The 22,261-nt window shown below is 37.0% G+C and overlaps 1 protein-coding gene across 3 annotated transcripts; it reads right to left on the bottom strand.

Moving 5' to 3' along the window:
- On the bottom strand, positions 1 to 21,866 carry LOC114472399 (major histocompatibility complex class I-related gene protein-like). Of its 3 annotated transcripts, none has more exons than XM_028461645.1 (9): positions 21,732 to 21,866; positions 20,027 to 20,287; positions 4,128 to 4,406; positions 2,824 to 3,141; positions 2,621 to 2,719; positions 2,476 to 2,493; positions 667 to 732; positions 574 to 602; positions 1 to 398 (listed from the first exon to the last, which is right to left on the bottom strand). In XM_028461645.1, exons 1-9 carry the CDS (start codon positions 21,781 to 21,783, stop codon positions 351 to 353), a joined length of 1,170 nt encoding a protein of 389 aa, XP_028317446.1. In that variant the 5' UTR covers positions 21,784 to 21,866; the 3' UTR covers positions 1 to 350. The 3 variants fall into 3 exon arrangements, with proteins under 3 accessions (XP_028317446.1, XP_028317447.1, XP_028317445.1); XM_028461646.1 differs by lacking the exons at positions 20,027 to 20,287; positions 21,732 to 21,866 and adding exons at positions 5,045 to 5,305; positions 8,034 to 8,168; XM_028461644.1 differs by lacking the exons at positions 1 to 398; positions 574 to 602; positions 667 to 732; ... (2 more) ...; positions 2,824 to 3,141; positions 4,128 to 4,406 and adding exons at positions 13,430 to 13,917; positions 14,023 to 14,121; positions 14,186 to 14,251; ... (1 more) ...; positions 17,656 to 18,162; positions 19,110 to 19,388.
- Positions 21,867 to 22,261: the final 395 nt, after the last annotated feature.

The following is a 22,261-nucleotide window of genomic DNA, read 5'->3' on the forward strand; positions in this document are numbered from 1 at the left end:
GTTTTCTGGTCCTGCTCATGTTTTCATTCAGTCTGTAGATGTTTTAGCTCATAAAAAGCAGCTCACGCTGTAGTTTTGTTTCGCGGTGTTACGATCCAAATCGTATCTAAATAAACTGGTGACTGGCTATTAACTGGGGAGATGCTACTCGGAACGGAGTGTTTTTGTGCCCCCGCAGTTTTCTTAATGCCCCCCAGTTAATGCTGCCTGGTGCCGACTCTGGACAGGACAGAGCTTTGGAAACACCAACATCCTGAAGTGAGTGAACACAACATCTGGAGGATCAACATCTGCACTTGTGACAGGTTGGACTTGAAGTCAAGTACAAAGTGATGTTTGTTGTGGTGCGTTCAGGAGCTGGGTGGTGTTATCATCCCTCTCTGCTCCTCACTGGTCCCCTGAAGGAGCAAACAGAGAGACACATTATTACACAGCTTTATTATCACATCAATCAGCTTTCTGATCATCAAACATCAATGTCATGTTTAGAACCACACTAACACCTCAGCTCCATCTAAAATCTGGGTTGGAAGACATCATGTGATCACTTTGTCCATTTGATGATGTACTCACAGTTCTCATCTCTGACGCTGAGGAAGACGAAGTGTCAGAGGCTGAAAAACACATCAAATCTAAGTTTAAAGTCAGTTGGACATTTACACATATCAGCCACAACATTATGAGCAGCTGCAGGAAAGGAGACCTTTTTCTGCTCCTGAAACAGCTCTGGCCCTTTAAGACAAGGGTGTCAAACTCATTTTAGTTCAGGGGCCAAATACGGAGCAGTTTGATCTCAAGAGGGCCACAGATTTTATGTTGGAAAACGAGTAATTTCAACATTATTGTGTCCTAGTTTACACTTGTACTTATACATAAAATACATTATATGTAAGAAACAGACAATATCCAAACATTAAGTGATAGATATCAGTCCCAACAGGGTCCTCACTTTAAATTTCATAGATTTGTGACCAATTTCTATCAAATTAAAAAAAGTGTCATGTAATAATTTGAGGAAAATTAGATTAACACTTTAACATTAAAAATGACTGTCATCATGTGATATAAGCACCAGAAAAACTATTCCCTGTAAATATTGAGTTTCATTTACACAATGATTGATGTTTTCTCTGTCATTTTTATTTTCTCCTGTGGGCCAAACTGGATGCTCCAAAGGGCCATATTTGGCCCCCGGACCATGTGTTTGACACACGTGCTTTAAGATCACCTGATATATGAGCCATTATTGATTACATGAAACAGCTGGAAATTCATCTGTCTGTCAACCTGAAATCTATCAATACCTAAGAAGTTTATACGTGTCCAAATATCATTAAAGGCTTTATAGTGCCTTTATTAGTTTATATTCTCACTGTAATCCTCAGATGTCATGATGTGATCCAGGTTTAAAGAGGACTTCAGAATGAAAAGTCAACACTTCTAAAAAACAAAACAAAAAAAAGCTCCAAATCCTGACATTTCTCCACTTTTCCTGTTTCTAACACATCAAACTTTGATTTAAAATTATTAAACTTACTCTGCAAGATAACAGGAAATCAATCCCTTTAAGTTCATGTTGTGTTCTTTTTGAATAATATATTAATGTTTCTTTTATTCAGACAACTTTTTTTCAGAAAATTGACTTTGGTCTACTGAAAAGTTCCGAATGCCAACTGCCAGTCTTCCTCAGAGGCGTCTGCTGAGACCGTGCTTCTAGAGACCATCGGACGATAAGGGGCGTGGCCAACTTGGCAGTTTTCTCAGGCTGAGAAAACTGCCAAGTTGGCCACGCCCAGGAGGAACTCATACAGACACATCAAAGTGATCAGCAGACGCCTCAGAGGAAGACTGGCAGTTGGCAGCCGAAACATGTCAGGAGATCAAAGTAAATTTCCTGAAAAAAAAAACAGTTAACAGAATAAAATCCTCGTCTTGCTGTGAACTTTGTCCCAGTTTTTCACTTCCCCTAAAGTAACGTTTAGTAAAACACATTTTTATGATCATTGCAGTAACTCAAGAGTTCCATGTTTTAAAAGACAAAGTCATGACAAACACATAAATATCAAACACATGCACTTCAGATGTTTGTTCAGACCTTTATGATTAAAAATACTAAAAAACACATGTTAACAAACTCTGATTATGTTTAAAGTTACATTGATTAAAAAAGATGAATTTGTACTTTCATATTTTATTAACAGCAAAGTTTAAAAAGCAAAAGATAAAAACTGGTTTATTAAACCATTGTTTTTATCATCTAAGAGTGATGAGCATCTCCACCCATCATGTCCATCTAGTGGACAAGAGGAAATACTGATTCTTTTCAACACTGAACATATTATAGGAAATGAATCAGTAAAGTTCACTTCAGATGGAAACAAAAGACCAAAGGATTCATAAAAAAATCATTCATATTTACATTAAAAGTCAATCATAAACACACAGAGTAAACATGTAAATATCAGAAGGACTCACTGTTCGTACGTTTGAACCCTGAATGAAACAAAAAAGAGAAAAAGGAAAATTATTGATTAGATTGAGAAGAAAGTTCAAATAAATTCAACAACAAAAGTGAAATAAAAGTGTTTAAAGATCCATAAAAACAGTTTTCATTTATTACCTGCAGAGCGTTTCCTCCACAGGAAGAATCCAGCGATGGACAACAGCAGAAGAAGAAGAAGAAGAAGAAGACCTCCAACAACAGCAGCAGCAACAACACCTACACACAACAACAACAACAACAACAACAACAACAACAACAACAACAGTGTGATGCTGCTTTGTGTGAGTCAGCTCTGAGTGTGAAGTCAGTGAGTCTCTCACCTCCATCAGACTTTCTCCAGTTGCTTAAAATCACACTTTTGTCCAGAGTGACTGTGAGATCTTCCTCCACACCTTTAAGCTGAAACACACAGTCGTACCTGCTCCAGTCTTCAGCTCTGATCAGAGAAATGTTCAGGTCAACGCTCATCTGGAAGCTCCCATCATGGTTGGGGAGCATCTCTCCGTGGTCGACGCCCTCAAACACCTCCTCCTGGTCTTTCCTCCAGAACATCACAGCATAGCGGGGGTAGAAACCTGTAGCGTGGCAGGTGACTGGAGAGGAGGGAGTCCTCTGGAGGAGCTTGATGGAGGGAAGATCTGCAGAGGAAAGAGAAGGAGCACACAGTGAGCTTTAATGATGAAGAGCAGGAGAAGGAAGGAAGGAGGAAGAGTTGATCTGAGAACATCTCAGCCTGAATGTGGTGAAGGAAAGAGTCACTGTGAGCTTTGAACAGCAGCTCATTGAAAGGATGTTCAGTGTGTTACTGCTGCTGTTTGTGCTTTACAGCAAATATCTATGGGACGCCCATTGGAAAGTTGATCATGATGAAATAAACACAAACTTTTAGCAACATTTAGCAACAAACCAGGTTTAAAAAACATGTGAATTTTTTATGTTACTTTTGACCAGATTTGCAGCAATATTTGTGAAATTTGTGATATTTACTTTTCTTGTAAAAATATAATGTCAATGTTTAATCTAAATGTTAAATATTAAATCTAAATAAATATTAATTCTAAACGATAAATTTAAATGTTAAATTGAAGGCTTGAATCTAAATGTTAAGTTTTCAATGCTAAATCTTAAATCTAAATGTTAAAAAAATCTTAAATGTTAAATGTTGAATCTAAATTTTGAATCTAACCCTAAATGTTAAATTTAAATCAAATTGTTTAATGTTAATGTCATATGTTAATTTTCTCTTACTTTTGACCAAATTTGCAGCAATATTTGTGAAGTTTGTGATATTTACTTTTCTCGTGAAAATATACCGTCAATGGTAAATCTAAGTATTAAATTGTAAATCTAAATGTAAAATATTAAATCTAAATGTCACAGGTGAAACCAAAAGTACCAAAATAAAAGCTCAATCAAAGGACAAACAAAGACAAGAGTTTAAAGTGAAATCAGTGAAATGTGTGAGAGAGAAAGAGAGAAATCAAAGTGTGTTGTTGTGTAGAGAGAGATACAGATACAGGTGATTTACACTCACTGTGATCACACTTTTCATTCTAACAGATAAAGACAGACGAACATTGTTGTGTTCATGTGTCTGCAGCAAAGGAAGCTCAGGGGAGTTTACCTGTTCTCATCAGGGAGCTCCGCCCAGCGTTCACGTACTTCTTCAGCCACTCAGGACAATTCTGAGTATGGTAGTGTTTATAGTATGACATTTGAGCTTTGTTACTGTTCCACTTGAGTTTAGTGATGAAAGCCTGTTGTTTGGCAGCAATCCATGTCTCTGACTTCAGGTCCAGAACGAGGAAGTCTTCTCCATCATGACCAAACTGATGAAAACCATCAACATCTCCAGTCTCATCATCCCATTTACAGCCAGACATCACCTGGTAAATATGAACACCTGAGAGAGACAGACAGAGAGCACATTAAAGACAAAGTGAGTCACAGACAGTCTGTCATCAACACACACACATTATTGATCATGAATCCACAAATAGATGAAGATTGTTCTAAAAATGTGTCTGATCTGATTGTAAATGTGTTTCTATTGATCATCTCTTTGATTCTTTACCAAATCCTTTCAGCACTGCAGGCCTCCATTCTGACATGGAGCCACTTTAAAGACTTTTGAATCCTGAATGTGAACAAAGATCTAAAAGTTGGATCCAGTTTTAGGAGCAACACAAAACACAGCTGCATTACTTTATCTCACCAACAGGAGGCGCTACTACATGTGACTGTGGAAACAGAAGAGCTTCAAGTCTCTCACTGACACCTTTAAGGTCATCACATCCACAATACACAACAATGGAGAATCTAGTGACTCTGAGGGACGACAGAGGAAGTGCTGACATCAGCATTTTTCCAGCTTTGGGAATGGTTCCTGCAGCATTCACTTAGTGATGCTGTGCTTTCTATTCAGGGTTTGAAGGAGACGTTTTCAGTGTGTGTCCACACGTCTGTTTACAGCTACACAACAAGCATTAACACACACTGACACACATCAGCATTAGAAAGAACAAGAGAACTTTAACAAACCTCCAGTTTGGTTGAAACGCTGCTTTGCAATTTCAATGTTGACTTTGAACAGCTGCTGATTACCCATTAATTTACTAGTCTGTCTCTCCCAGTACTGTTGATCTGTTATGTCTTTCATCCAGTCCTGTTTGGGCACTGCTGTCCTGCTGTTACTGTCGTAGTGAATAATCTGAACATCATCAACATAACCAACAGAAACAAACTCTGGGAAGTTTGGTACGTCAGAGGAACCCGTGTAGAAATATCTCAGAGTGTGCAGCACTGTAAGAAAAAGTCAGAGTCATTAATTCAGACGCACAACTTCATCACACACTGAACAACAACATGAACGTATCCACACAATCACACACATCACAGTGATCTCTGCTGTTACAAACACTAACTGTACCACACATTTTACTATTGTTGGACATGATTCAAAGACTAAAATAACATTATTTCAATCAATCAATCAATCAATCTTTATTTGTATAGCGCCAAATCATAACCAATGGTATCTCAAGACACTTTACAGTAGAGCAGTCTTTAGGACGGACTCTTCATTTTATGGATACACATATATGCATATATACGTATATACACATACATATGTATCACACACCCAACATGAATTCATCATGGCGGCAAGGAAAACCTTCTGTTAAGCAGCAGGAACCTTGTGTGGATCCCATTCCTATGATGAACAGCCATCCACGTTATGCTGTGTTGGGTGTGTGCAGAGGAAAGGGTGGAGACAGAGTTGCTGAGTCTCTGTAACTCCACACTGAGGATCCCACGGACCTGCAAGACAAAAGCCAGAAGGAGTACAGGAGCAAACACACAAGGGAAGAAGCAGACATAGAGGGAGTGTTTGAAAGAGGAATGGGACCCTCTCCGGTCCCTCTCTAACCTAAATGACCTCTCTCTTAACGCCCTCTCCAACCTCTCTCCAACCGAGCATGCCAGACCCCCCCCCCCCGGCAGTCTATGCCTATTGCATCTTAACTATGAGCTATGAGCTGGTTCCTAACTAAAAGCTTTATCAAAGAGGAATGTTTTGAGCCTAACCTTAAAGGTAGAGAGGGTGTCTGCCCCCCGAACCGTGGTTGGTAGATGGTTCCAGAGAAGTGGGGCCTGATAACTGAAAGCTCTTCCTCCTATACTACTTTTAGAGATGAATGGAACAACGAGTAGTCCAGCATTTTGAGAGCGTAGTGTTCTGGGGGGATTGTATGGCACTACAAGCTCCTTGAGATAGACTGGTGCCTGTCCATTTAGGGCTTTATAAGTGAGAAGAAGAATCTTGAATTCTATTCTATATTTTATGGGAAGCCAATGCAGAGAGGCTAATACAGGAGTAATGTGATCTCTTCTCCTAGTTTAAGTCAGTACACGTGCTGCAGCATTTTGAACCAGCTGAATCGTCTTAAGCGACTTGCTCGGGCAGCCTGCTAAAAGAGAGTTACAATAATCCAGTCTAGAGGTCACAAAAGCATGGACTAGTTTTTCGGCGTCGCCCTGAGACAGGATAGATCTGATTTTAGCAATGTTACGGAGATGAAAGAAGGCAGTTCTTGAAGTTTGTTTTATGTGAGAGTTGAAGGATAAGTCCTGATCAAATAGAACCCCAAGGTTTCTAACAATTGTGCTTTGTGCCAGAGTAATGCCATCTAGGGCAGTTAGGCTAGCATAGGTTTCTCTAAGGTGTCGCGGGCCCAGTACAATGACCTCAGTCTTGTCTGAGCTTTAACTAAACACTGTGTTTTAGATGCTCAGACTATATAAATGATTTATTATTTAGTATTTCTGAATCAGGATTCTAGACATATGTTTATTTAAAACAACAAATGTTCAGAATTTAAATGTATTTTCATCAAACTCAGCAAAATGTGATTGACTTTATAAACTGTGTGTGTGACAGTTTTCTCAGGATTGTTCTGAGTCATTAACAGTGTTATTGTAACAATGCAGGAAGCTGATTGGCTTCGTTTGGTGTCAATATCAAAGAGGACAGCGTCACCATAGTAACACTAAAAAGTCATAACTACTGTTTTATTTAATGGAGGAGAAAATTAATAAATTATTCTCTCGTCAAACCTTAGAGAATAAACTTTTTTACCCCAAACTGAATGATTTTAAGTTTTTAATTCATATTTTGTTGGTTCAGTTTTGTTTTTCTTTGTTTTTGTTTGAATATTGGAAATAAAAATATGAATAAAACTGTATTAAACTATTTTTAATTTAAATTTTCTCGTGATTTATTAATTGTTATGACTCAACAAAGATTTTAAAACCAGATGTAAGTCAAATCTATGGTATTTTTTAATGATAACTAGTTTATTATCAGTTCATGAGGTTGAATGATGTTCAGTGACGCACATCGTGTTATAGTTTGATCATGAAAATGAAAGTATTTTTTATTGAAGAGAAACTGACTCTTTAAACAACAATATTCAACAAAAAAGTTAATTCTGCTGCAAATATAAACTTTTAAAAGTTTGATTAAATGAGTTTACATATTAAAAACTAAACATTAACATGAAAAAAACAATTTTCTTTGTTTAAACATTTTTTTTATGGATTCATAAAAACGTCTAAATCCATAAGTAAATGTTAAATTCTCCTTTTCCTCTAATCTTGGTATTTCTGTGTTTCGGAGTGTGCATTAAACTAAACTTTATTCTCAGTGAATGTGGTTGAATGACGTCACGAGGCGCGCACCTTTGTTGCGCAGGTTAAAAATGAAAAAGTGAAAATGAAAGTGTTCGTCACGGACTCGTTAATAAACGTGTGTTTGAAAGCGTTTTAATAATAAAATAATAATAATAATAATAAATGATGTGAAAGTGTTGAAAGAGAGCAGATGATAGTGTTGTAGGTGTAAAGTTGTCCCAGTGTGAATAAGTGAGTCTAACTCCAGGCTGTAAAGTGACGTCAGAGAGCGTCAAACAAAGCTTTCCATTCCTCCTCACATAAAGACAGTAAAGTGTGAAAATGAATGTGGACTGACCTGCTGTCACGCCGGGTGTTCCCAGGAGAAACACAAAGATGAAGGTGTTCATGGTGGAGGTGAGCACTGACTTCTTTCCTGTGGATCAACACTGTGCGCTCCCAAAACACACAGAGGCGTCACGTGACCATCAGCCTCCTGTTCAGCCAATGGGATTTTTTTCCTCACTGTTACTGGGTAGAAGTCACAAACTCAGGTTCTCCAGCACAGCCATTATTAAAAAACTGCTTAATTTGCTCTTGACGCTGATTGTAAAGTTGTACATGATAAAATAAACAACATTTAGCAACAAACCACGTTTAAAAAAATGTATCACTTTGGACCAGATTTACAGCAATATTTGTTAAATTTGTGATATTTATTTTTCTTCTAAAAATATAACATCAATGTTAAATCTAAATGTTCAATGTAAATCAAAATATTAAATGTAAATCATAAATGTGAAATGTAAAAACTAAATCTAAATGTTAAATCTAAATCCCACAAGTGAAACTAAATATTTAGCTCATATGCAAATTCACAAGTTTTTCCTCACTGTTACTGGGTAAAAGTCACACACTCAGGTTTTCCATCACAGCCATTATTTAAAAAACTGCTCCAACATGCTTGTGATCACTCTGTAAAAATAAAGTTAAATATAGTGAATAATTTATCCTTTACTTAAACTTTCTCAAATATAAATCTAGTTGAAATAAAATGCAGTATAAAATATCTAAGGTGTCACTTTATCACTAATCCTGGCTACTCTGTATCTGTAACACACTTTAATAAACATGATCAAAAACTAATTGTAGAAAAAAAACATGTCTCTGGGGTCGCTGGACATTTGTGATATTAAAATGGGGTCACGACCCAAAAAAGGTTGAGAACTTCTGGGTTAATGTGAAGAAAAAAAGAAAGATTATCTAATAATGCAAGAATACTAGTATAGTTTCCAGGTGGAAAAAAAAATGTACATAACTTACAGTAGGAGCCCAACAAGATGGTTTGTACCCAGGGCCCCAAAATGTGGTGCTACACCCCTGCTTTTAATGTGGCATACACATACATTTTTGTTTAATTATGGTTTTCTTTTTTATTAATATTTTTTTTTATTTCCTCACAGGAGTTGAAAATTAATATTTTCTGAAAAAAAATGTGTGAAATATCTATACATAAAAAATAGAATTAAAAAAATGAACTTTTTAAAATAATCTTTTTTTTATTATTCGGCCGTACTTATAAACTGCTGTGAAGAAAGACAATTTCTTTTTTTTTTTTTTCACAAATATGTTTATTGAAATGATCAATTTAAAGACAACACAATAAAACACACAAATACAAAAAAAACATGAAAATGAAATAAAATCCCTCCCCCACCCTAAAACCCACCCTTCACTCTATTACAACAAAGTTATTTTCTACAAATCAAAGTGTTTTACAAGGTGTAAAAAGAATAACCAAATGTCTTTAAAGTCTCTAGTTTTCCTTTGACTAGATATGTCAGTTTCTCCAAATTACTGGACATTAGTTTAATCCACTGTTTCACCCCAGGTCTTTCTGTGTCCTTCCATTTCAAAGCTAGAACATATTTTTCCTGCACCAGGCAACAATTGACAAGTTTCCTGTTCTTTGGATTGTATTTGAAGCTGTTTGGAAAAATGTGCAGTAAACAGAGTTTTACCATCAACGGGCATTTTACACTCAATCAAATCCAAAATGGACGCAACAAATTTGCTTCCAAAAGATTTGAAGTTCCTCACACTGCCACATACAATGATAAAGTGTCTCCTTTTCTTTACCACATGTGATACAGTCATCAGGGATATTAGGGTTGAAATGATGGAGTTTCACTGGTGTGATATAGGTTCTAAACAACCACTTGTACTGTACTAATCACAATCTGGTGTTGATAGTTTGTTTTTGTGCGAGGAGTAACAGGAGTTATTCCACTCCTCTTCTGAAATGTCTGTTTCCATATCATATCTCCAGGCTTGTAAATATGAAAGACGACTTTCTTTTGAGGCTGCAATTCAAATATTGTAAAATTAGGAAAGCAAGCCCCTACTTTGATGATGGTTAACAGCCATATTCTCTATAGTGGACAATGGGGGCTGCACCGTCGACTTCAATAAATTAGTAACAAAACTCCTGACCTGAAGATACTTAAAAAAATGTTTCTTGGACAAATCATATTTGTTTGTCAACTGTTCAGAGGACATTAGAACTCCATGATTGTACAAATCCCCTATTTTACACACTCCTTTATTTATCCACATTTTAAAGCCCATATCAGCGCGTGCAGGTTTAAATGTACCATTGCCCCAAATGGGTGACAGAGTTGAAAGCTTAGACTCCTCCTTCAAAGCTACATGTGCCTGGTGCCAGATAGAAACACTATTTCTGACAATTGGGTTTTTTAGCAATTGTTTAGTTTCAGCTGAGTAAATATAGGATTGTAATGGCAGTTCTATTGTGTTATTTTCAATTTGTATCCAAGACAGAATATCCTTAGGGGAAAAATAAGAAGTAGCAGCACATAATTGAGCTGCCCAGTAGTACAGCTTCATGTTAGGCATTCCAAGCCCCCCTCGGTCGAAAGGTAAATACAGCAGAGAAAGGCGTAACCTGGGTCATTTATTATTCCATATAAATTTGGTAAAGTTTTTATGTAATGTTGAGAACAAAGAGGCAGGAATATGTAGGGGAAGAGATTGAAAAAGATAAAGAAACTTTGGACGAATGGACATTTTTATAATATTAATGTGACCTATCATGGAGATTGGCATCACATCCCATCTTTCTAATGATTATAAAGACAATTTCAAACAAAATTCATCAGTTGGTTTATTTATTTCATGCCACAGATGTTCTAACTGTTTTGTACTGTTTATTTTCCACTTCTCTGGAATGTTCTGTACTAAGTGCTGTTTTTTTATTTTAATTTTAAAAAGTTTTCCAAAAAATCCAGAAAAACCATGAATATAACTTTCTTAAAATTCAGATTGTACTTTGTGAACAATGCAATCATAATAATCTTTATTCATATTACACATTATGTTAGCACTCAGTGATGAAAATATTCAACAATTTTGTTGTTTAAACTCATTTATTGTTTTTATTGATTCAGTCATTTACCAAATCTATTTAAATTAGAAAAACGATGTTTCTCGTGTCAAATATTGTTATAGATTAATTAATTACAAAGTCTCTATTTAATTAGATTATTTTATAATTGAGTCTCACCTCTAGTAAAAACACTTCTATGCATCTGTTTTCAGGACTCAACATCCCACAATGCAATGCATGAAAATGTCAACCATGGAGTGTTTATGGTGGAGATAAAAACACACTTTTAGGTTTAATATCCACCTTTTTCCTCTTTTTGTAGTAAATGATAATGGATTCATTGATCTATGAGGCGTACACTATGATTCTTTTTTTTTTTTTGGACAAATTCACCACAAACAAACAGTACTATTGTTCAATAAAATACTACAATATTGTTGATTTAATGTTTTTACTGCTGATTTTTCTGTTCTTATTGATTTTGAAGCTGTTGAATGTTTTCTGTTGAACTTGTTGATCATATAAAACATATTGAATTTCCTTGTGTATGAAATGCACGAAACAGATAAATTTACGTTGTTTTGTATTTTCTTGTAATTTATTAAAAACATTATTATTTGATGCTGTAGAGGCCATTTATCTGGCCCTTTGGATTGCATGATCCAAAGGGCCAGATTTGGCCCCCGAACCTTGAGTTTGACACAGAAACTATTTTTAGAGACCAGTCTGTGTAGTGCATTATTTTAATTTGTTTTCATAAAGCTTCACAATTGAAGATATTTTATTTATTTATAAGTAGTTTTGATTAATTTATGTCATGTTTTAGTCTCAGTTTTTCTGTCTTGGTTGTTTCTAGATCCTGAATGTGATCAAGTCCTTTTAGAACCATCTGCTCTTCCTGGTTAGAAACTCTGATTCCCCCCAAAACTCCTCCCACTCTCCAACACCAAACCAACATGTAAGAAACATTCGTGGGCAGTGCCCCCCCAGCTGACCTACTGTGCCCCCCCCCAACACACACACACACACACACACTCTTCCCGGCCACTACAGGGGAGCTTTTTATTAATCAAAGATATCTGACTGGCTATCAATTGAATGTGTTGTTACGGCAAAATTTGCGGTTGACCTCATTTGAAGACATGATTTATTGCTCTGGTTGAGTGATGGAGTCCAGGCGAAGCATTGATGATTTTATAAAAAAGGTTTATTATAAAACTAAGTAAAAAAAGTACAAAGATGGACAAAATTAGTGACCGCCCGGGCGGACGTCCGATGATCAAGAGCCGCTCTGTCGAACAGTTTCACAGCTTAAGCTTTTATACAGATAACATAAGTTCCACCCTGAGGTAAGGAGAAGGGGGAGTCAGCTGTTCAACAGTGGAAACATTTGAGGATGATGAAGACGTGTATATTATGAGGAAGATTGGGCGCCACTCTTATCTATCCTTGATAGTGTGTGCGTTCGTGTATATCTGCATGTGAGTTTGAGTTTTGGCAGAGACTCTGTGTTGCACTGAGTACAATACGATCTGTACTGATTAATCTAACATGATTCAGCTGTTCAAAAGTGCAAAGAGTAATGGAGTCATCATGTATTAAAACATGACAAATTGTACACATGAACATACATTTGACGATATGATGATGAATATAAAAATTGCCATAACAGTGTCCATTCACTGCCAGTGGACGGGAGTCTGCTCCATAGATATAATATACTGTGGTGTAATTGTTGAACATTTGTGCTATTGAACGTACCCTAGAGCTGTTGTAATGTGTATATGTCTATGGCCTGCTCTGTTGATTCACGTGATGTCACTCACATTGCTAGAGCGCTAAATTCAGATGGAGGACAGGAAGCTTGAGAATCGTCCGTCTGAAATCATCAAAATGTCCATATTTTGTGTAGTTTACGGCTGCTCCAATCGTTCTAACCGAGAAAAGGAAAAGAGATTTTATAAAGTACCAAAGATTGTCGTTCACAAGGGTGAGAAATGTAAAAAGCTCACAGAACAACGACGTAAAAAGTAGATTTTAAACCTACGTCTGTGGTCGGGAGGAGCAGAGTCTGCTGATGCTGTAGCGACCACTTCATAAGGTATGTTAGCTTAGCGAGCTAACTTTGTATTTGTGGCTGTGTTTATATAGCATTAGGAATCCATGTACGCTTCGTTCTTTGGTTATTCCGTTTTATAACCAAATGAAAATAATAAATAAACAGTTTGGTTATTTTTGTTTTTCAGATTCAAAACCAAAACAGAAATACAGAAAAAACAAAAAACAGAGAAACAGATTTTTTTTTTAACTTGTTCTGTTTGTGTGATATTTATGGAGAAATTAGAGCGAGAACTGAAGTCTGCTGCACCTGGTTTCCCTCCCCATGTCCTGGACCAGGTCTCCTCACACAATAGGACTGTTTAGGATTTATTTCAGCAGTTTTCTGGTCCTGCTCATGTTTTCATTCAGTCTGTAGATGTTTTAGCTCATAATAAGCAGCTCACACTGTAGTTTTGTTTCGCGGTGTTACGATCCAAATCGTATCTAAATAAACTGGTGACTGGCTATTAACTGGGGAGATGCTACTCGGAACGGAGTGTTTTTGTGCCCCCGCAGTTTTCTTAATGCCCCCCAGTTAATGCTGCCTGGTGCCGACTCTGGACAGGACAGAGCTTTGGAAACACCAACATCCTGAAGTGAGTGAACACAACATCTGGAGGATCAACATCTGCACTTGTGACAGGTTGGACTTGAAGTCAAGTACAAAGTGATGTTTGTTGTGGTGCGTTCAGGAGCTGGGTGGTGTTATCATCCCTCTCTGCTCCTCACTGGTCCCCTGAAGGAGCAAACAGAGAGACACATTATTACACAGCTTTATTATCACATCAATCAGCTTTCTGATCATCAAACATCAATGTCATGTTTAGAACCACACTAACACCTCAGCTCCATCTAAAATCTGGGTTGGAAGACATCATGTGATCACTTTGTCCATTTGATGATGTACTCACAGTTCTCATCTCTGACGCTGAGGAAGACGAAGTGTCAGAGGCTGAAAAACACATCAAATCTAAGTTTAAAGTCAGTTGGACATTTACACATATCAGCCACAACATTATGAGCAGCTGCAGGAAAGGAGACCTTTTTCTGCTCCTGAAACAGCTCTGGCCCTTTAAGACAAGGGTGTCAAACTCATTTTAGTTCAGGGGCCAAATACGGAGCAGTTTGATCTCAAGAGGGCCACAGATTTTATGTTGGAAAACCAGTAATTTCAACATTATTGTGTCTTAGTTTACACTTGTAATTATACATAAAATACAAAATATGTAATAAACAGACAATAACCAAACAATAAGTGATAGATATCAGTCCCAACAGGGTCCTCACTTTAAATTTCATAGATTTGTGACCAATTTCTATCAAATTAAGGAAAGTGTTATGTAATAATTTAAAATTAAAAGATTTTGTCAAAATGTTCTAACACTTTAACATTAAAACTGACTGTCATAAGTAAGTAAGTAAGTAAAGTTTATTTATATAGCGCTTTTTTCAGACCAGGGTCACAAAGTGCTTCACAATTTACAGTTTAAAAAAGGCACAATGCATATAAAAGTCCACTACAATGATGCTACAATGTATAAAAGAGTCCATTCACAAACAGGAGTGTGTCAAGAAAGCCTCCATAAAAAAGTGAGTCTTTAGATGACTTTTAAAAACATCCACAGAGTCCAGCATCCGCAGAGTGTGTGGAAGAGCATTCCAGAGACGAGGAGCTACCGCCTTAAAAGAGTGATCACCTCGTGTTTTAAAGCGGGTGCGAGGGACCATCAGCAGGTTTTGAGAAGAAGACCTCAAGCTCCTGTTTGAAACATAGGGCTGAATCAGACCCTCAATGTATTCAGGCGCCTGGCCATGAAGGGCCCTGAAAGTCAGCACAAGGATTTTAAAATTCATCCTGTAGATGACAGGGAGCCAATGTAGAGTTTTTAAAATAGGAGTGATATGGGCTCTCCTACAGGTACGGGTCAGGAGGCGTGCGGCAGAGTTCTGGACCACTTGAAGACGAGCCAGATCCTTTTTGCTAAGGCATGTAAACAGACTGTTACAATAGTCCAACCGTGAGGAAACAAACGCGTGGATGACCATCTCAAGCTCAGGACCAGAGACTATGTGTCTCAGCTTTGAGATGTTTCTCAGGTGGAAGAAACAGTTCCTGATGAGCTGCTTAGAGTGACGTTCTAGGGACATCCCTTCATCAAAAGTTACTCCAAGGTTCCTTATAGAACTTTTAACAGTGCTACTTAGGGCGCCAAGGTGCTGTTTGATAAGAGGAGCAATAATGTCCGGGGCAACGACTAGGGTTTCCGTTTTACTGGAGTTCAGTTGGAGGCTATTTTCATTCAGCCATTGTTTTACCTTTACCAGACAGTTTGTGAGGGAAAGCACGTTTTGGGGTTCGGAGGGCTTAAAACTGCAGTACAGCTGGAGATCATCTGCGTATAGGTGATAGGAGACATCAGGGCACTGCTGGATCAGCTCACCGAGAGGGAGTAAATAAATCAGGAACAAAAGCGGCCCAAGGACCGAGCCCTGAGGTACACCCCACTTTAAATCCGCAGTTTCTGACATTTCGTTGTTGTAGTACACAGAGAATGTTCTACCGGTCAGGTACGATCTGAACCACTCCAACACAGGGCCCGACAAGCCAACCACATCCCGCAGTCTGCCAACCAGGATATGATGATCCACCGTGTCAAAGGCAGAAGACAGGTCCAACAGGACCAGGACGGAACATTTTTCAGAGTCTGCAGCCATCATGATGTCACTTGACACTTTCAGCAGTGCTGTCTCAGTGGAGTGAAACTTTCTGAAGCCGGACTGGAAAGTATCAAATGTGTTGTTGCTCTCCAAGAATGATGTCAGTTGTTTACAGGCTAGCGTTTCTAGAACTTTAGCCAGGAACGGGATCTTGGAAATTGGCCTGAAATTCTGAAGTTCTGATGGGTCCAAGCTGGGTTTTTTCAGTTGGGGTTCCACCACAGCATGTGATATAAGCACCAGAAAAAATATTCCCTGTAAATATTGAGTTTCATTTACACAATGATTGATGTTTTCTCTGTTATTTTTATTTTCTCCTGTGGGCCAAACTGGATGCTTCAAAGGGCCAGATTTGGCCCCCGGACCACGAGTTTGACACAGATGCTTTAAGATCACCTGATATATGAGCCATTATTGACTACATGAAACAGCTGGAAATTCATCTGTCTGTCAACCTGAAATCTATCAATACCTAAGAAGTTTATACGTGTCCAAATATCATTAAAGGCTTTATAGTGCCTTTATTAGTTTATATTCTCACTGTAATCCTCAGATGTCATGATGTGATCCAGGTTTAAAGAGGACTTCAGAATGAAAAGTCAACACTTCTAAAAAACAAAACATAAAAAAGCTCCAAATCCTGACATTTCTCCACTTTTCCTGTTTCTAACACATCAAACTTTGATTTAAAATTATTAAACTTATTCTGCAAGATAACAGGAAATCAATCCCTTTAAGTTCATGTTGTGTTCTTTTTTAATAATATATTAATGTTTCTTTTATTCAGACAACTTTTTTTCAGAAAATTGACTTTGGTCTACTGAAAAGTTCCGAATGCCAACTGCCAGTCTTCCTCAGAGGCGTCTGCTGAGACCGTGCTTCTAGAGACCATCGGACGATAAGGGGCGTGGCCAGCCTGAGAAAACTGCCAAGTTGGCCACGCCCAGGAGGAACTCATACAGACACATCAAAGTGATCAGCAGACGCCTCAGAGGAAGACTGGCAGTTGGCAGCCGAAACATGTCAGGAGATCAAAGTAAATTTCCTGAAAAAAAAACAGTTAACAGAATAAAATCCTCGTCTTGCTGTGAACTTTGTCCCAGTTTTTCACTTCCCCTAAAGTAACGTTTAGTAAAACACATTTTTATGATCATTGCAGTAACTCAAGAGTTCCATGTTTTAAAAGACAAAGTCATGACAAACACATAAATATCAAACACATGCACTTCAGATGTTTGTTCAGACCTTTATGATTAAAAATACTAAAAAACACATGTTAACAAACTATGATTATGTTTAAAGTTACATTGATTAAAAAAGATGAATTTGTACTTTCATATTTTATTAACAGCAAAGTTTAAAAAGCAAAAGATAAAAACTGGTTTATTAAACCATTGTTTTTATCATCTAAGAGTGATGAGCATCTCCACCCATCATGTCCATCTAGTGGACAAGAGGAAATACTGATTCTTTTCAACACTGAACATATTATAGGAAATGAATCAGTAAAGTTCACTTCAGATGGAAACAAAAGACCAAAGGATTCATGAAAAAATCATTCATATTTACATTAAAGTCAATCATAAACACACAGAGTAAACATGTAAATATCAGAAGGACTCACTGTTCGTACGTTTGAACCCTGAATGAAACAAAAAAGAGAAAAAGGAAAATTATTGATTAGATTGAGAAGAAAGTTTAAATAAAGTGAAATAAAAGTGTTTTAAGATCCATAAAAACAGTTTTCATTTATTACCTGCAGAGCGTTTCCTCCACAGGAAGAATCCAACGATGGACAACAGCAAAAGAAGAAGAAGAAGAAGACCTCCAACAACAGCAGCAGCAACAAGACCTACACAACAACAACAACAACAACAACAACAACAGTGTGATGCTGCTTTGTGTGAGTCAGCTCTGAGTGTGAAGTCAGTGAGTCTCTCACCTCCATCAGACTTTCTCCAGTTGCTTAAAATCACACTTTTGTCCAGAGTGACTGTGAGATCTTCCTCCACACCTTTAAGCTGAAACACACAGTCGTACCTGCTCCAGTCTTCAGCTCTGATCAGAGAAATGTTCAGGTCAACGCTCATCTGGAAGCTCCCATCATGGTTGGGGAGCATCTCTCCGTGGTCCACGCCCTCAAACACCTCCTCCTCCTGGTCTTTCCTCCAGAACATCACAGCATAGCGGGGGTAGAAACCTGTAGCGTGGCAGGTGACTGGAGAGGAGGGAGTCCTCTGGAGGAGCTTGATGGAGGGAAGATCTGCAGAGGAAAGAGAAGGAGCACACAGTGAGCTTTAATGATGAAGAGCAGGAGAAGGAAGGAAGGAGGAAGAGTTGATCTGAGAACATCTCAGCCTGAATGTGGTGAAGGAAAGAGTCACTGTGAGCTTTGAACAGCAGCTCATTGAAAGGATGTTCAGTGTGTTACTGCTGCTGTTTGTGCTTTACAGCAAATATCTATGGGACGCCCATTGGAAAGTTGATCATGATGAAATAAACACAAACTTTTAGCAACATTTAGCAACAAACTACGTTTAAAAAACATGTGAATTTTTTATGTTATTTTTGACAAGATTTACAGCAATATTTGTGAAATTTGTGATATTTACTTTTCTTGTAAAAATATAATGTCAATGTTTAATCTAAATGTTAAATATTAAATCTAAATAAATATTAAATCTAAACGATAAATTTAAATGTTAAATTGAAGGCTTGAATCTAAATGTTAAATCTTCAATGCTAAATCTTAAATCTAATTTTGAATCTAACTCTAAATGTTAAATTTAAATCAAATTGTTTAATCTTAATGTCATATGTTAATTTTCTCTTACTTTTGACCAAATTTGCAGCAATATTTGTGAAGTTTGTGATATTTACTTTTCTCGTGAAAATATACCGTCAATGTTAAATCTAAGTATTAAATTGTAAATCTAAATGTAAAATATTAAATCTAAATATCACGGGTGAAACCAAAAGTACCAAAATAAAAGCTCAATCAAAGGACAAACAAAGACAAGAGTTTAAAGTGAAATCAGTGAAATGTGTGAGAGAGAAAGAGAGAAATCAAAGTGTGTTGTTGTGTAGAGAGAGATACAGATACAGGTGATTTACACTCACTGTGATCACACTTTTCATTCTAACAGATAAAGACAGAGGAACATTGTTGTGTTCATGTGTCTGCAGCAAAGGAAGCTCAGGGGAGTTTACCTGTTCTCATCAGGGAGCTCCGCCCAGCGTTCACGTACTTCTTCAGCCACTCAGGACAAAGCTGAGTATAGTAGTGTTTATCGTATGACAGCTCAGCTTTGTCACTGTCCCTTTTGAGTTTAGTGATGAAAGCCTGTTGTTTGGCAGCGATCCATGTCTCTGACTTCAGGTTCAGACTGAGGAAGTCTTCTCCATCATAACCATACTGATAATAACCATCAACATCTCCAGTCTCATCATCCCATTCACAGCCAGACATACTCTGGACAATATGAACACCTGAGAGAGACAGACAGAGAGCACATTAAAGACAAAGTGAGTCACAGACAGTCTGTCATCAACACACACACATTATTGATCATGAATCCACAAATAGATGAAGATTGTTCTAAAAATGTGTCTGATCTGATTGTAAATGTGTTTCTATTGATCATCTGTTTGATTCTTTACCAAATCCTTTCAGCACTGCAGGCCTCCATTCTGACATGGAGCCACTTTAAAGACTTTTGAAGCCTGAATGTGAACAAAGATCTAAAAGTTGGATCCAGTTTTAGGAGCAACACAAAACACAGCTGCATTACTTTATCTCACCAACAGGAGGCGCTACTACATGTGACTGTGGAAACAGAAGAGCTTCAAGTCTCTCACTGACACCTTTAAGGTCATCACATCCACAATACACAACAATGGAGAATCTAGTGACTCTGAGGGACGACAGAGGAAGTGCTGACATCAGCATTTTTCCAGCTTTGGGAATGGTTCCTGCAGCATTCACTTAGTGATGCTGTGCTTTCTATTCAGGGTTTGAAGGAGACGTTTTCAGTGTGTGTCCACACGTCTGTTTACAGCTACACAACAAGCATTAACACACACTGACACACATCAGCATTAGAAAGAACAAGAGAACTTTAACAAACCTCCAGTTTGGTTGAAACTCTGCTTTAAGGTTTCAATGTTGACTTTGGACGCCTGCTGAGCACCCATGAATTTACCAGTCTCTTCCTCCCAGAACTGTTGATCTGTTGTGTCTTTCATCCAGTCCTGTTTGGGCACTGCTGTCCTGCTGTTACTGTCGTAGTGAATAATCTGAACATCATCAACATAACCAACAGAAACAAACTCTGGGAAGTTTGGTACGTCAGAGGAACTCGTGTAGAAATATCTCAGAGTGTGCAGCACTGTAAGAAAAAGTCAGAGTCATTAATTCAGACGCACAACTTCATCACACACTGAACAACAAAATGAACGTATCCACACAATCACACACATCACAGTGATCTCTGCTGTTACAAACACTAACTGTACCACACATTTTACTATTGTTGGACATGATTCAAAGACTAAAATAACATTATTTCATGCTTTAACTAAACACTGTGTTTTAGATGCTCAGACTATATCAATGATTTATTATTTAGTATTTCTGAATCAGGATTCTAGACATATGTTTATTTAAAACAACAAATGTTCAGAATTTAAATGTATTTTCATCAAACTCAGCAAAATGTGATTGACTTTATAAACTGTGTGTGTGACAGTTTTCTCAGGATTGTTCTGAGTCATTAACAATGTTATTGTAACAATGCAGGAAGCTGATTGGCTTCGTTTGGTGTCAATATCAAAGAGGACAGCGTCACCATAGTAACACTAAAAAGTCATAACTACTGTTTTATTTAATGGAGGAGAAAATTAATAAATTATTCTCTCGTCAAACCTTAGAGAATAAACGTTTTACCACAAACTGAATGATTTTAAGTTTTTATTCATATTTTGTTGGTTCAGTTTTGTTTTGAATTGTTTTTGTTTGAATATTGGAAATAAAAATATGAATAAAACTGTATTAAACTATTTTTAATTTAAATTTTCTCATGATTTATTAATTATGACTCAACAAAGATTTTAAAACCAGATGTAAGTCAAATCTATGGTATTTTTTAATGATAACTAGTTTATTATCAGTTCATGAGGTTGAATGATGTTCAGTGACGCACATCGTGTCATAGTTTGATCATGAAAATGAAAGTATTTTTTATTGAAGAGAAACTGACTCTTTAAACAACAATATTCAACAAAAAAGTTAATTCTGCTGCAAATATAAACTTTTAAAAGTTTGATTAAATGAGTTTACATATTAAAAACTAAACATTAACATGAAAAAAACAATTTTCTTTGTTTAAACATTTTTTTTATGGATTCATAAAAACGTCTAAATCCATAAGTAAATGTTAAATTCTCCTTTTCCTCTAATCTTGGTATTTCTGTGTTTCGGAGTGTGCATTAAACTAAACTTTATTCTCAGTGAATGTGGTTGAATGACGTCACGAGGCGCGCACCTTTGTTGCGCAGGTTAAAAATGAAAAAGTGAAAATGAAAGTGTTCGTCACGGACTCGTTAATAAACGTGTGTTTGAAAGCGTTTTAATAATAAAATAATAATAATAATAATAAATGATGTGAAAGTGTTGAAAGAGAGCAGATGATAGTGTTGTAGGTGTAAAGTTGTCCCAGTGTGAATAAGTGAGTCTAACTCCAGGCTGTAAAGTGACGTCAGAGAGCGTCAAACAAAGCTTTCCATTCCTCCTCACATAAAGACAGTAAAGTGTGAAAATGAATGTGGACTGACCTGCTGTCACGCCGGGTGTTCCCAGGAGAAACACAAAGATGAAGGTGTTCATGGTGGAGGTGAGCACTGACTTCTTTCCTGTGGATCAACACTGTGCGCTCCCAAAACACACAGAGGCGTCACGTGACCATCAGCCTCCTGTTCAGCCAATGGGATTTTTTTCCTCACTGTTACTGGGTAGAAGTCACAAACTCAGGTTCTCCAGCACAGCCATTATTAAAAAACTGCTTCATTTGCTCTTGACGCTGATTGTAAAGTTGTACATGATAAAATAAACAATATTTAGCAACAAACCACGTTTAAAAAAATGTATCACTTTGGACCAGATTTACAGCAATATTTGTTAAATTTGTGATATTTATTTTTCTTCTAAAAATATAACATCAATGTTAAATTTAAATGTTCAATGTAAATTTAAATGTTTTATCTAAATAATATATATTAAAACTAAATGTTCAATGTAAATCAAAATATTAAATGTAAATCATAAATGTGAAATGTAAAACAAAATCTAAATGTTAAATCTAAAT

Source organism: Gouania willdenowi, chromosome 11 (assembly GCF_900634775.1).
Source record: "Gouania willdenowi chromosome 11, fGouWil2.1, whole genome shotgun sequence".
NCBI classification, from domain to species: Eukaryota; Metazoa; Chordata; class Actinopteri; order Blenniiformes; family Gobiesocidae; genus Gouania; species Gouania willdenowi.

Bases quoted from the DNA above. Each gene is read 5' to 3' on its own strand.
- LOC114472399 (XM_028461644.1), bottom strand. From the start codon at position 21,783: ATGAACACCTTCATCTTTGTGTTTCTCCTGGGAACACCCGGCGTGACA. The intron at 20,288-21,731 runs GTCAGTCCACAT...TTTTTCTTACAG, and splicing joins AACACCCGGCGTGACAGCAG to TGCTGCACACTCTGAGATAT. The intron at 14,122-14,185 runs ATATGTGTAAAT...CCTCTGACACTT, and splicing joins TGCTCATAATGTTGTGGCTG to CGTCTTCCTCAGCGTCAGAG.